The sequence below is a fragment of the Thalassophryne amazonica genome, chromosome 12 (genome assembly GCF_902500255.1).
Source record: "Thalassophryne amazonica chromosome 12, fThaAma1.1, whole genome shotgun sequence".
NCBI classification, from domain to species: domain Eukaryota; kingdom Metazoa; phylum Chordata; class Actinopteri; order Batrachoidiformes; family Batrachoididae; genus Thalassophryne; species Thalassophryne amazonica.
The window spans coordinates 77,990,849-78,004,553 of record NC_047114.1 but is presented as its reverse complement, the minus strand read 5'-3'; the positions used below and the strand labels follow the sequence as shown (position 1 = coordinate 78,004,553).

The 13,705-nt window shown below is 41.9% G+C and overlaps 1 protein-coding gene across 1 annotated transcript in view; it reads left to right on the top strand.

Annotated features, from left to right (window-relative positions):
* The first annotated feature begins 10,761 nt into the window (after positions 1–10,761).
* The window catches only part of egfra (epidermal growth factor receptor a (erythroblastic leukemia viral (v-erb-b) oncogene homolog, avian)), a 113,675-nt gene continuing 110,731 nt past the window's right edge, over positions 10,762–13,705 (top strand). The window contains exon 1 of the mRNA XM_034182410.1: positions 10,762–11,039. Within this exon, the coding sequence (XP_034038301.1) occupies positions 10,961–11,039 (79 nt within the window). The 5' untranslated portion in view covers positions 10,762–10,960. The remainder of the gene's footprint in view (positions 11,040–13,705) is intronic.

The window sequence follows — 13,705 nt, the reverse complement described above, 5'->3', positions numbered from 1 at the left end:
ATTAAACAAACAGATGCCCGCGTTACGGAGCTTGCAGCGCAAGCCGTTCCGCTTCCTGCTGCTCCAGCTGTGGCACCATCGATACCGGTGCAGATAACTCCGTCACCCAGAGATTCGGCTTCCGAACCGATTATTTGTCATCCGGAGCCTTATGCGGGAAACGTTGAAGCATGTGCTCCGTTTATGATGCAATGTTCTCTGGTTTTTGCTCAACGACCGGCTTCCTTCTCTTCTGATGGTAGCCGTGTCTCGTATGTGACTAATTTGCTCCGAGGTGACGCCTTAGCTTGGGTCACTGCGTTATGGAGTAATAACTCTCCATTGTTAGGATCCTTTAAGGATTTCTCCTGGGAGTTCCGATTGGTTTTTGACCATCCGGTGAAAACAAATACGGTTGCTGAATCTCAGGCAGGGGAGGCGGAGTGCGGCGGATTATTCTGTGGATTTCCGAATTTTTTCTGCTCAGTCCGGTTGGAATGCCACAGCTTTAAGAGGAGTGTTTGTGGATGGTTTAAACGATTCATTAAAAGACGAGCTAGCAGTCCGTGACGAACCAAAAGATTTAGATGAGCTAATATCTTTGGTTATTCGTCTAGATGATCGGATAAAGGAGCGTGGACGCGAGAGAGGGCGGACATCAGAGCGGGTCTTTTCGTCTCGGGGCTTTCCCCGACACAGATCTGGGCTGCCTGTTCTTCGCCCCACTGAGACTCCTCCGATGGGACCTCTGGCTCCTCTTGCAGATGAGCCCATGCAGCTCGGACGAGCTGAAGCCGCCATATTGCCCCATCACATAAGCGTCAAGAAAAATAGTGATGACGTATCTCCAGGTGTTCTGGGACAGGCACAATACTGGACACACAAAAAAAAACAAAAAAAAAACAACATAATTAGGTATTTGGGCTGTTTTTTGTTTTGTTTTTTGTAAGGGGTTATAAATTGTTTGGGTGTTTAGAGGCGGTTCTGGTGGAGAGAACGACTGGCGGTTTGGAGCTCGGCTGGACTCAGCCAATCGTTGGTTTTTATTATTTGAATTTAGATATTTTCTGTTTGGGATTGGGTCGTTTTGTTTTGTTGTTTTTTATTTCCCTGCTTCCCTAACCCCAACCTCACTCGCCCTAAGACCGTTCGTCTTGTGGGTTGTGGGGTGGTGCAGGTTGGTCACACTGAGTGTTTCTCAGAAGACCTCTGCACCTGGGGGGGTTGTCAGGGGCGTTTTTTTGGGTTTGGTCAGGGCCCGGTTCCACTCCAGCCTCGGTGGGCCTTTGACCGTTCGTCATTGGTGTTACCGGGGTGTGGTGCAGCGGGAACATACCTCAGTCGGAGGGGTGGGCCGATCTGTTGCCGTTCGCCATTTTCGGTAGTTCCGCCCCTCCCGATAGGCTGGTGGTATGGTCGGGTAGGGGCACCGGACGTATTTCCGGTTTTCCGCTGCACTTCGGGGTTGGGACCGGGTTAGTTTTTCCTGTTTCCTTCCCCAGCTTGGTAGTTTTGTGCCGTTCACCAAAATTGAGCCGACGATGGGCTCTGGGAGTGATCTGGGGTCTTTCGGGGTGCTGGGGGAGGTAACAGGGTTTGTCGGTTGTTTATTTGCCCCCAGGGTAGTTTAATGAAGTCCGCCGGGGGTTGGATTTATGCATTATGTTTCCTTCCAGGTTCCGCCTCCAGGGTTGATGGGACGGTCCTCTGGGGGGGAATTGGCTTGTGGGGCCGACTAGCCAAGTGTGGCCGGGTCTGGGGTTCCTGGGTTGTGGGGAGGGTGCCTCCTGGGGTTGATGGTACGGTCCTCTGGGGGGCGCTGTTGCTCCATGTGTACCTGGGGACCTCTGTGGGATTCCGGCTTTGGCTGTTTCTCCTGGAACTGGCGGTAAAGGTCTTCTGGGGGGTGTTGGGCTCTGCAAGTCGTTCTGGGGGGGTTGTTTGTTATTTTTCTTTGTGAATTTGTGTTTGTATTGTGTTGCTGAAGCTGTGTTGGGTTTTTGCATTTGGGAGTTTTTCTTTTCTTCCCGGGGTTGGATGGGACAGTCCCCTGGGGAGGGTTTGGGTGGGTTTTGTGGGTTTTTTTGTATGTTGGGTTGTATATGGGACTTTTTTGGGGTTTTGTTGATGCCAGCCAGCCTTCCAGCCGCGGTGCCCTGTCCTGCTGTCTGCTGTGGACCTTGGGAGCGTTACGCCATCTGCTTGCTGTCGTGGACCCCGGAGGGAGGTGCTGTTCTCAGGCCTAGTCTGTTCGGTCGCCGGGAGGCTTCCCGTTGATGGGGGGGTACTGTTGTGTGTTGGGGGGTTTGGCTGGATGTTTTTGTGTTGTTTTCTTTTCTTTGCTCTCCAGGTGGTATGCAAACTGGTTTTTGTCTGTGGAGAAGCTGCTGGCAGAAGAGTCCTTCACCCTCATCAGCATAATTTGCAGCACCTGTGGATGATGCTCACATGCAACCTTAAAGACTTTCAGCTGAAGCAGATAATGAGATGGCGTTCTGCATTTAAGCCATGAGTGATTCAAGCAGAATTGCCGGGAACTCGACCTTGTGACGTTCGTTTGTGAGACGCTGAGGACCGCGCCTGGGTTTGACACATCGTGCCTGTGAAGGAGGACGGGTGAGGGACACATGCTGTCAGCACACATCAGAGGTGATTGATTGTCTGAATAAGTGTTAATAGTAATTAGGTATTTTGTTACGCAGTATATTTGAACATTGATGAGAATTGTGCAGCTCGCTTCTCACGGCCGTGGCGTGCGGACTGATGATCCTCCACCTGTTGTGAGAAGCTGCTCATTTACATAAAGCTTAAATTCAGACCTGAATGTGTTGCTGATAGTGTGTGCCTTTGAAGGATATTAGTTGTAGCTGTTGACTTACCTCACCTCTCCTATCCTTCACAGAGTCAGTTTGTCATGTCCACCTGGGGGGTCTTTGGCGGTGAATGTGAGTCCAGAAGCGCTGGGCTTCGATCCCTTTGGGCGCTGGAGAGCGCGCCGGCCTTCACTCCGCCAGACAAACGCACTTTTATGTTGTACACTGAGTACTGCACAAGAGGGGGAAAATAAAGTTGTTTTGTTTTTTGGAACAGCTTTCTGGTTATTTAGCGCTGGGTTCAGTCAGACGCAGGTCTGCTCCTCAACCCGCGTCGGCACATAACAGTGGGTGAGGTGAGGGAATTAATTAAAATCAATAAAAACTATTACATCATTAAAAGTGTCATTCTTACTGACTAACTACCATTTAATTGGACAAACATACTGCCACATTAAGACATCTAATAAGTAAAGGTGTACTAAAACATGAACATTTTGATACAGTAAGAATAGAATTGAATAAGAATAGAATAGAATTTTTATCATTGCAATAATACAACGAAATTTAAAGTACAGGGGCTTATTTAGTGCATAAAACTCTTACATCATAAAACAACAATGTATAACAGGTACACTGGCACACTGTTATGTGTCGGACGCAGCTCGGAGAACGGACCAGCGTTTGAAGGACCCAGTATGAAATAAGCAGAGCACGGTACAAAGGCTAACTGAATTTAATACATAACAGTGATCATAATAATAATAAAAGGTGCGGTCTAGCGTGGTGCGCTCCCAGCAGCGCTAATGGTCCGGAGCCAGAAGCTGTTTCGGACCCAAGGACCCCGCCGACACCCCCCAGGTGGCCGCAACAACCGAGTCTGTGAAAGAAGGAACCATTATGTGAGTCCACACTCTACACACAGAACACTTAAAGGTGTACAAACAGCAAACACTTCCTGGCTTGATTACTGATCAGCTTCCAACCTGCAGGCATGGAACATCCTGTTCACAAATCACCACAGCAGTGGAAGCTGATACATGACTAACATACAGCTCAATACAATAAGGTGTGAGGGACACCACATTTACTGACTGTATAACTGTTAGTCACAAAATCCAACGTACCTCAGGAAGTGTGCTGACGAGCGTGAGACCTCACCCTCTCCTCTTTCACAGACCGTGCATCAAACCTGGACGTTCTCAGCGTCCGCTGCTGATGAGATGGCTCCCAAGACGACGATCTCACCCGTCTGGTCACAAGGTCGAGTCTCTGGCAAATGCACACTGTGCACTTCAGTCTTAAATGCCAACATACTCCAATCCCTCCAGATGCACCTCAGCTGTGAGTCCTGACGAGTCGCAGGTGATCAGGGTGAAGTCCTCCTAACAGCCTCAGCAACACAGCCACTCAGTCCCAAATGCACGCCACCTGGGAGGAAACACAAAAGGCAAACAAACCAGCAGCCAGGCCCCCCCAGCCATACAACACACACTGCACAATGGCAGCAAAGACTGGTAGTTATATAATGGTAACAACAAGTAACTGTTTTGTTATTTATTTTTTGCCAGCTGGAACTTATTTCTGAGGGCTGGACTGAAGTCAGGGACATTTGTGGTACATGAAGCATCCGTTGCCTAAGTTGATGTAAAACATGACATTCACAACAGTCATAAGGTGTTGTTGCCACATGACAGTAATTCCAACTTCACGATACCTTTCACTGAAAAACACACTTCTGTTACATTTGTTCCATCTGTTATATCTGTTATGTCTAAGACATTAAAGAAGAGAGATATTCATTTACATTTGCATAGAGACTAAACCGATTTACAGATGATACAAAGTGTTTCTCCCACTTGTCTGTCTCTCTCTCTCTCTCTCTCTCTCTCTCTCTCTCTCTCTCTCTCTCTCTCTCTCTCTCTCTCTCTCTCTCTCTCTCTCTCGCTTGTATTTTGGGCCTTGGCCTTATCTCCATCAGTCATAACAGTCAAATTCCTTTCAAAAGGATCAAATTATATTCTTGTTATTTTAAATTAAATAAACATTTCAGCGTTTATGTTTCTTTCTTTTTGTGCATACTTTCAATGCCCAAGGATCTTTCTTAAATTGTTTTACTTTTTCCTTCTTGCTTTCCATTTTATTCCCCCTTCCTTCCTTTTATTGTCTACCTCTTCTTTCCTTCTCTTTGTTTCTATCTTTCTTTCCTTTGTTTTTCCTTATTTCTTCTGTCTGTATTGGGTCGATATTGTTCCTTTCTGTGATTTCTGTCTTCTTGCTTAATAATAATAATAATAATAATAATAATAATAATAACACAACTATTAAACTATGAATAATAATTATTATTATTATTAACATTATTATAACAATAATAATAATTATTGTTGTTATTGTTGTTGTTATAATAATGTTCATAATAAACTACTACTATTAATTATTATTATTAGTAGTAGTAGTAGTAGTATATTATTTACATTATTATAACAGCAATAATAATAATAATAATTAGTAGTAGTAGTTTATTATTAACCTTAATATAACAGCAACACTAATAATAATAATAATAATAATAATTATAATTATTATTATTATTATTTATGCACAAGTAAAATTGGGTTTCAAGATGTTTTTATCACTGAACCCTTAAAGTGGGGCAGATCGAGATTCAGGTGTAGAAGGGCGGGTTGGGGGAGCGGTGTTGTGACTACAAGGAGGTACATCTTTTAAAAAAATCTATAGCCTTTTACCACCATCTGCGATCCAATCACAATCTTGGAAAAATTCTTTAATGAAATCATGTTAAAGATAGAAGACCTATTTGAGATAAGAGATTTCTGTTTAATAACACCAAAGAATTTCCTAACATCAGTTTATTTCCTTGCTTTCCTTCTATTCTTCATTTTAATGTTGTTTCTTTCTTTTCTTTGGTTCCTTCTGTCTCTTATTTACTTCACTCATTTCCTTGTAATCATTTATTATTTCCTTCCTTCTTTCAGTCTGTTTTTGCACTTCTTTCTGTCTTTCCTTCACTCCTTCCCTTCTGCTTTTATTTTTCCTTTTTTAACGTTACCTTTCATTATTTTTATGCTTCCATCTGCTGTATTTCTTTCTTTTCCTCCCCTCTTTCTTCACAGTAGAAACTACGTAGTGAAACTGATTCTGCAGTGAGTACACATGGACATGGTCTCACTCCACACACACACACACACACACACACACACACACACACACACACACACACACACACACACACACACACACACACACACACTCACCTTCAACCGCTTAGTCCAATTAAGGGTCACGGGGGGCCGAAGCCAATCCCAGCAGTCATAGAGCGTGAGGTGGGGTACACCCAGGACAGGACGCCAGTCTGTCACAGGGCCACAAACAGACAAACAAATACAGACACACCCACTCGCACACCTACGGACAATTTAAAGATTCCAATCCACCTAACCCGCATGTCTTTGGATGTGGGAGGAAACTGGAGCACCTGGAGGAAACCCACACAAACACGGGAAGAACATGCAAACGCCACACAGAAAGGCGGGAATTGAACCCATGACCTTCTCACTGTGAGGCAACAGAGCTAACCACTTAGCCACTGTGCTACTCTGGTCTCACTCCAGATAGTGTTAAATCAACTTTACCATAGTATAAATAATTTATTTCATACTTCATTAAACTAGGGAGGTGCATTATTTCAAAAATTTTTGAAATCTATAAATTTTTGCATGAAATATGGAAATATACACGGAATAAACCATAACAGTATAATTTTTGGGTCATTTGGTTCCAAAAACCCATATGGACGGAGTGTTTGAAAATTTCAAGTAACGCGTCGTATATGTGCTGTAGACGTAGAAAAACACTCTGTTGCTTAGAATTAGTTCATTGTGGCCATGTCATTCTTTACATGTGATGATTATACTCAACTGATGTTCCTGAAATAAAAACTACATAGATTTTGTTTGTTACAATTGATTGTAACATATGTACTAAAATTAGGTTTTTTGTCCATTACTCTTAAAAACCACCAGATAGGCTTATTGTTACTATAGAAGTTGAATATAAACTTGAGGTCAAGCAACATTTGGAGCTAAATTTCAAGTCTCTAGGTGCAGCGGTTCTCAAGATATGACATTTCGTTGATATTTTTTGGCGATTTTTGAACCCGATATCTTCACTGGCTCCGTCCATATGGGTTTTTGGAACCAAATGACCCAAAATTTCTCCTGCTATGGTTTATTCCTCGTATATTTTCATATTCCATGCAAACATTTATAGATTTCCAATTTTTTTTAAATAACACCCCTCCCTAATTAAACACTGATTGGTGGACCATATGTACAAACAGCAAAGCCAGTTTTACTGCAAATCAACTGTTCTCTTCAGTGGCAGATCTTGAGGAGAGTTGGAGGGTTGTGACCCCCTCCCCCCCAATAAGCCACTGACCAAAGGTGTCATAAAATATGAGAAAAGTCTTGCATAAACAAAGGCTGATTGATAAATGCTATTACATACAGAATTATAACAGTTCAGTGTTTAAAATAAAAATTTGTTTAAAAGAATGACTGGAGAGTCACTATTTATCTCACATTGCCCTAGAATACAGGATAAATACTATAGATTAAAACATTTTTTAAGTTTTTGTTTTTGGGGGGGTTGGGGGGGCACAAGACCATGAACCCTCCACATAGGGGCATGTCGTTAACATCCAGACTGAAAAGTTCTTCCCCGCAATAACTGCATCCGCGCAAACATATGCTTTGAGGGAACTAAAAAATTCGCATCTGCGCAAAATAAGAGCGAGAAAAAAAAAACAGCACAGAGCCCAAATATTTTTAAATATTAGTTTGCTGTAACGTTTCATGTAATTCCAAGTTCTTATAACTATTATGTGTGTCCGTTAATCCACACACGTAACAATTGTCACCACTCTCTTCCGAGGATCCGTGCAAAATATTACTCATATGTTACAGTAATCCATCCACGCAATCATAAAGTCGATCAAAACATCGCATCCAGAGGCAGAGCCAGGATTTTGTCAGTGGGGACCCAGAGTATGGATCTGTGTGTGTGTCTAGTGGGATCAACAGGTCACGCTTCCCTCGGTGGTCTGGGGACATACCCCCAGAAAATTTTGAATTTTTAGGTGCCATTTTTTACATTTTGGTGCATATTTCACCACATAATACAACCACAGAGATAAGATACTTCATGACCTCTTTTGTATTGTACAATGTTGAATGTGATGCTACACGTAATGATGACAAGTCACAGAGAACTTTTGAAATGTCTGTGGCTAAAAAAGTGAACACCCTTGCCACACCTTGCTGAATCATAGTCTGGTACTAATGTAGCAACAACCCAGTCTCACACCTTTTCTTTGCGATACTGTCATGAAATACATCACATTTTCAAGGCGCGGTCAGGTTTAGTACAATTTTGTGATATCGTCAAGACAAAGTAACATATTTCTTGATGGTATCACAAACTAATAGTTTAAATCACTTTTTGTGATGGCATCATGAACTAACATGATATCAGGTTGTGTATCTAGCTGAGTCACTTGTTGCTGAATAAACAGCATTCGGTCATAGTCAAGTCTAATGTCCTTGTGCTCAAACAGGAGAAGAAGTCTATTCAAACAGTCCTGCTGTATGATTGATCTTAGTACACATTCATGGTTCTAAAAAGGAATAGTTTGGACCATGTATCATCTTTACTTATCACGTTACGGGGTAACATATGTCACATGTCATAGAATCCAATAGACGTAGACCTTGTCTGACTTTTAGTTTGGAGACCAAGCATTCAACACTGTCAACACAATTCCATTTATTAATCCTATTAGCTCAACCAATAATTTGCATCACTTTTTACCAAAATTGGAGCAACTTTAACTTTTTGACCCCTGTACAAAATAACACTGACCTTTGTCACCATTCTTGCTGTTTTTATCCTGTAACTCCATAGAATTCAGTCACAGATAGTCCAAACTATACCTTTTTGGAATTTTTATGATCAGGCAAGTAATGTGGACTATTTTTCAATATGATTTGAGCATCTTTTAATTTTGACCTCTGTGTAATTCCTCAATTGACCCCTACCTGACCACCGATTGAAAAGTCAAGTGGCCAATCGTTTTTTTTTTTTTTTTCAAAAGAGGAGTGTCTAAGGAGTATTTCTGCTGAATTTGATGCTTTTATCACCATTTGCATGATTGTTTCACTTATCTGCTGCACTACATCTGCAACCATGTGGGTCCTAATCCTGGACTTGTATTTTAAGCTGGTGTCAAGAATAGTAAGTAAGTAAGTAAATTTTATTTGTATAGCACCTTTCACAGACAAGAGCCACAAGGTGCTTCACAACATAAAAAGCACAATACACCACACAATACACCACACAGTGGCCAAGACATTTAAAAACATAGCATAGCAGCCCAAAACCTAAGCAAAAGCTTGTGTAAAAAAGAAAGTCTTAAGCTGGCTTTTAAAAGTGTCAACACATTCCAGTGAGCGCAGAGAGAGCAGGAGACCATTCCAAAGCCTGGGAGCAACAGCCTGGAAGGATCGCTCTCCTCTGGTTGAAAAACGGGTGCGTGGAACCATCAACAAATTTTGATCCACAGACCTCAACGCCCTGGCAGGGGCATAAGGCTGGATGAGGTCACAGATATAGGAAGGCGTCTGACTATGTAGAGCTCTAAAGGTTAAAACCAAAATTTTAAAATTGATCCTGTAGGACACTGGCAGCCAATGAAGCTCCTTTAAAATTGGGGAAATGTGAGTCCTCCTCTTGGCTTGTGTCAGAATTCTCGCTGCAGAGTTCTGTACCAACTGCAGTCGACGCAACTCCTTCTTGTTTAGACATTCACAGACTCACAGACTTGTCTAAATGCCGCATGAAGCAGTATACAGAATTCCTGATCATAGCCTGACAACACTGTATTCGCCCTATTGATGTTTCAAATCCCGCAAAACTTTGAAGAGGTCGCTGCGGTGTGAGATCTCAGTAACATTGAGAACTGCACTGAGACGCTCTGATCGGGCTGCACTTTAACCGCTGCACACAGACAACGCTATTAATATTGCAACATAAAACTATTTTTATATTGTGCCTAAAACTCTCGTGAATATATTCTCTGGGTTTATAGACGTTATTGCGTGTGTTTTATGTAAACATGCGAGAATCACAGGCTGTCTCTCTCTTATTTTCAATGGGAGTTGCTGTGAGCTACGCTCATTTCCTGATCATGTTGTTCTGGGGAAAGTGAAGTTTGCTCTTGCAGATTAAACGTAGCAGACACGGATTATTTGTTATAATTGTTTTAGCAAGTTTTCAGGCTATCATGCATGCAGTCTCTTATTAACATGACGAAAAGCATTAAAAAATAATTTTTTGTAGTATAATATTCATTTACAATTGTCATCATGTGGATTCTCTATGTTGTTTGAGTGCAGCGACTCTCTGGCGCGCAAGGGATTATGGGATACGTCAATAGGGCGAATGTCAAAGACTGTGCAGAGTGTACTTGTACACTCATATTTGGGAAATCCAATGAATAATTTAAAAATGTTATGATAGCAGAGTTTGACACCTTTGTGTGGTTTTTTTTTGGGGGGGGGGATCCATGGAAACTGGGGTACATATCTAGCCACCCCACCCCATCTGCCCATGGGAGCCCCATTTCATCTGAATCTAGATCCACCCCTGCCCTTTCTTTTTTCATTCATTCTTTAATAATTTCTTTCCTTCACCCTTTCATTCTTTGTTTCCTCCTGTCTTTTCTTTGATTCCTTCTGTCACTTGTTTTTTTTTCGGTTCTTCCATTCAACTTTTGTTCGCTTCCTACTGTCTTCCTTTCCTTTCCTCCCTACCTGTGAGTCCTCCCTCCTGGTGACGTCACGCCAGCGCGTGGCGCTGCCTCGCGCTGCCTCGGACTACAGCAGATATCCGAGCTTCAGCAGCAGCAGCAGGAGGAGGAGGAGGAGGAGCTGTCAAAGTTGGACTTTCTCTGAGAAGAATAAGAGAGGGTGGCGGAGAACACACACAAAAAAGTCTTTAACTCCACGAAAGGAAAACGCAAACGTTTTTACTTGGGAACAAAGTCGTCTCGTGGACATGGAATGACACCTTTTTGAGTGAAAAGCAGGATGGCAGTCGTTTCGGTGAAGTGGCTGAGCGTCACCTTTTGGCTCTGCTTCAGCTCCTGTGTGCTGGCGGAAAAGAAAGGTAAGTCAGGAACGTGGCCGCCTTTCACTTTTCTTCTCTTTAACCAACATTTACCGCTCCAAAGTTGATCCGACGTGGGAGAAAAAGTCTCACACGGCGTCGCTGTCTTGGCTGCGAGTTGGATCAATAAAGTTTAGCCAGCTAAGAGAACAACAGCGCAGTTTGATTTATTACTGCAGAAAGTGAATTCTGTGCAAAATACGCATCTCAAGCCTGTCCCATATACGCAAATTTGCTCCAGATTGATGCTGCAGCAGGGATGTGCAACTTCTTTATGTTTTTTAATGTAATTTTAGAATTGGTTTGTGCATTCCTGTCTTCATCACAATTCTTATTTCTTTCTTCTGCTTGTAAGCAAAAACTGAAATGGATTAGGACGGTGTCACCTTACAACTCACACAAACGTATGCATTTCAGGTTTTTTTTTTCTTCTGAGTTGATGCCACAGTTCTATTCATTGTTCGTCCATATTTATTTATTTAGTTATTTTCTTTTTGAGCGCATCCTGTTGCATCACATGTGCAACATTCACTATCATGTACATATCATGTAGGCCATTACACAAGCATATTTTATTTTTTCCTTCTTACAGTGTAAATTTCTTTTTATTACATTATTACATTTTTATTACATTGCTTGTCATATTCTGTTGTTCTTACCAGCATGCTTATTTTATGTTATTTCATCCCCCCCCACTTATATTTAGATATTTTATACTTAGTTATTTATATATATATTTGGGCATCCAGTGTGGGCAGCAAAGTAAGAATTTCATTGCACAGGGAAACGTGTTTCTTTACTGTGCATATGACAATAAAAGCTTTGAATCTTGAATCACAAGAACCTGGTGGATTTGCATCTGGTTTTAAGGGAAATCAGCACGTGAAGACATTGTTTACTCTTCTGTAAGGATGCATAAATTATATACAAAGAGGAAAACGTGTTTTGGTTGATTTTAAAATTAAATTGTAAAGGAGGCAAGACATGGATTCTCTCACGCTACTTTCTTGTGGCCCTGAACTAAAGTTCACAAACTCTTATTTCTCATGATACAGCAGTGTTTCGACTATTACTTAAGTGTTTTTTCTTTAATTGTTTTTTTTAAATGTCTTGTTTTTAAAAGATGAGCACATGCAGTTTTTAAATCAGGGTTCTCAAACTGGTGGCCCACTGGCTGGAGAAGGCCTTTCATTAGGTTATTTTGTTGGGAGCTGTCCGCTGTGCTAAGCCAGATTCAGTGAGGTGCCACTGTGTGCACATGCACGTAGACGTAGGACACAGCAGACAGTATTTGATCGGTCCAAGTATGTCAGATCACAGGTCATTCCAGTACCCTAACCTTAATCATAACTCGTTGTAATCCTTTCATCATCTGCTGTGAGAGCGTAGCAAATAATTTCACAACACTGCAGTAATAGGGATGGTATACTAGTGTTACTTGTCACACATCATTTACATCATAGGGTGTATAGCTCAGCCCAAGTAGCGCGGTACTGTCACAACTTGGTTCAGTGTGCCTAACAACTCCCAACAATTAAATCAGGAGTGGGAATTCCCTGTGGATATCAAAGTTTGTGCCAAGACTGGTGTGCTGCCATAGTTAGGTCAGTTAATATAGAAGACCAGTGTATGGTAGGGACACGGTAAGTCCAGGGTAGTGCCTTTGTTTCTCAAAGCGAAGATCACTGGTTCAAGGTCACCTTTTCTCCTTGCACAACTAGAGATGCATCAGGAAGGACATCCAGCTTAAACCAATTGTGCCAAATCAACATTCTCAGTATTCACAGTGGTTAGCTTACAGCCACACACTGTCTTAAAAGTGCGGTGAATGACATTTTAAACATTGTCATAGTCAGCAAATATTTTCTATGTTAAGATTTAGTGGATTAATGGTGTTCTGTGCAGAGAATGACGCAACACTCCCTCTGTGCGCTCAGCTTTGCTGTCTGGTGTTTGCATTCTGAGCATGCACATTTAGCACGTATGCCAGTCTTGCTCTGTGAAACCAGTGGTCCTCCCCAATTTATAAAGGGACAGCAGTCCTCGCTATTCGCCATGTAGCCATTGCATATTTTTTTTTTACAATATGGTGGACAGCAGTGACTTTCCAAAAGTATGTGCTGCAAAGGCTAAAAATTCCTCTATGTACATGGCCGGACTAGAATCCACATATGGCTGACTTTTCCTGCATAGAGGGTCATTAGATGTGTTGAAAGACCTCAAGTGCCGATCATTCTACTCCATGTGCTGAAAGTAGGAGGCAGGAAGTGAGGTTTGGGGAGGAGTTTCCGAGGAGGGAAGCATTGTTTACATCCTGAAGGCCGATGCAAGTGCAATTTCAACTGCCTGAAAAGTCACTCATGGCACCTTTAACTTCCTGAGTTTTTCTGTAGTGATGATTACGTCCTTGCACTTTTCATGAGTTGTTTTATCCATCCACATATATCAACTGTGAATGATAAAGCTAAATAAAATATATTTGGTAGAGTCATCAGATTTTAGCTGTCATCAAAATGTTTTCAAAATGTTCTTATGTGTGTATTGATGCAGCATATTGTGTCTGATATTGGCAACCTTACTAATGAAATTTGTTGAGGATAATTTTTAATTACCAAGTTTTTTCATTAGATGTTACATCCTTTGGACATTTAATGGAATTTGTAAGT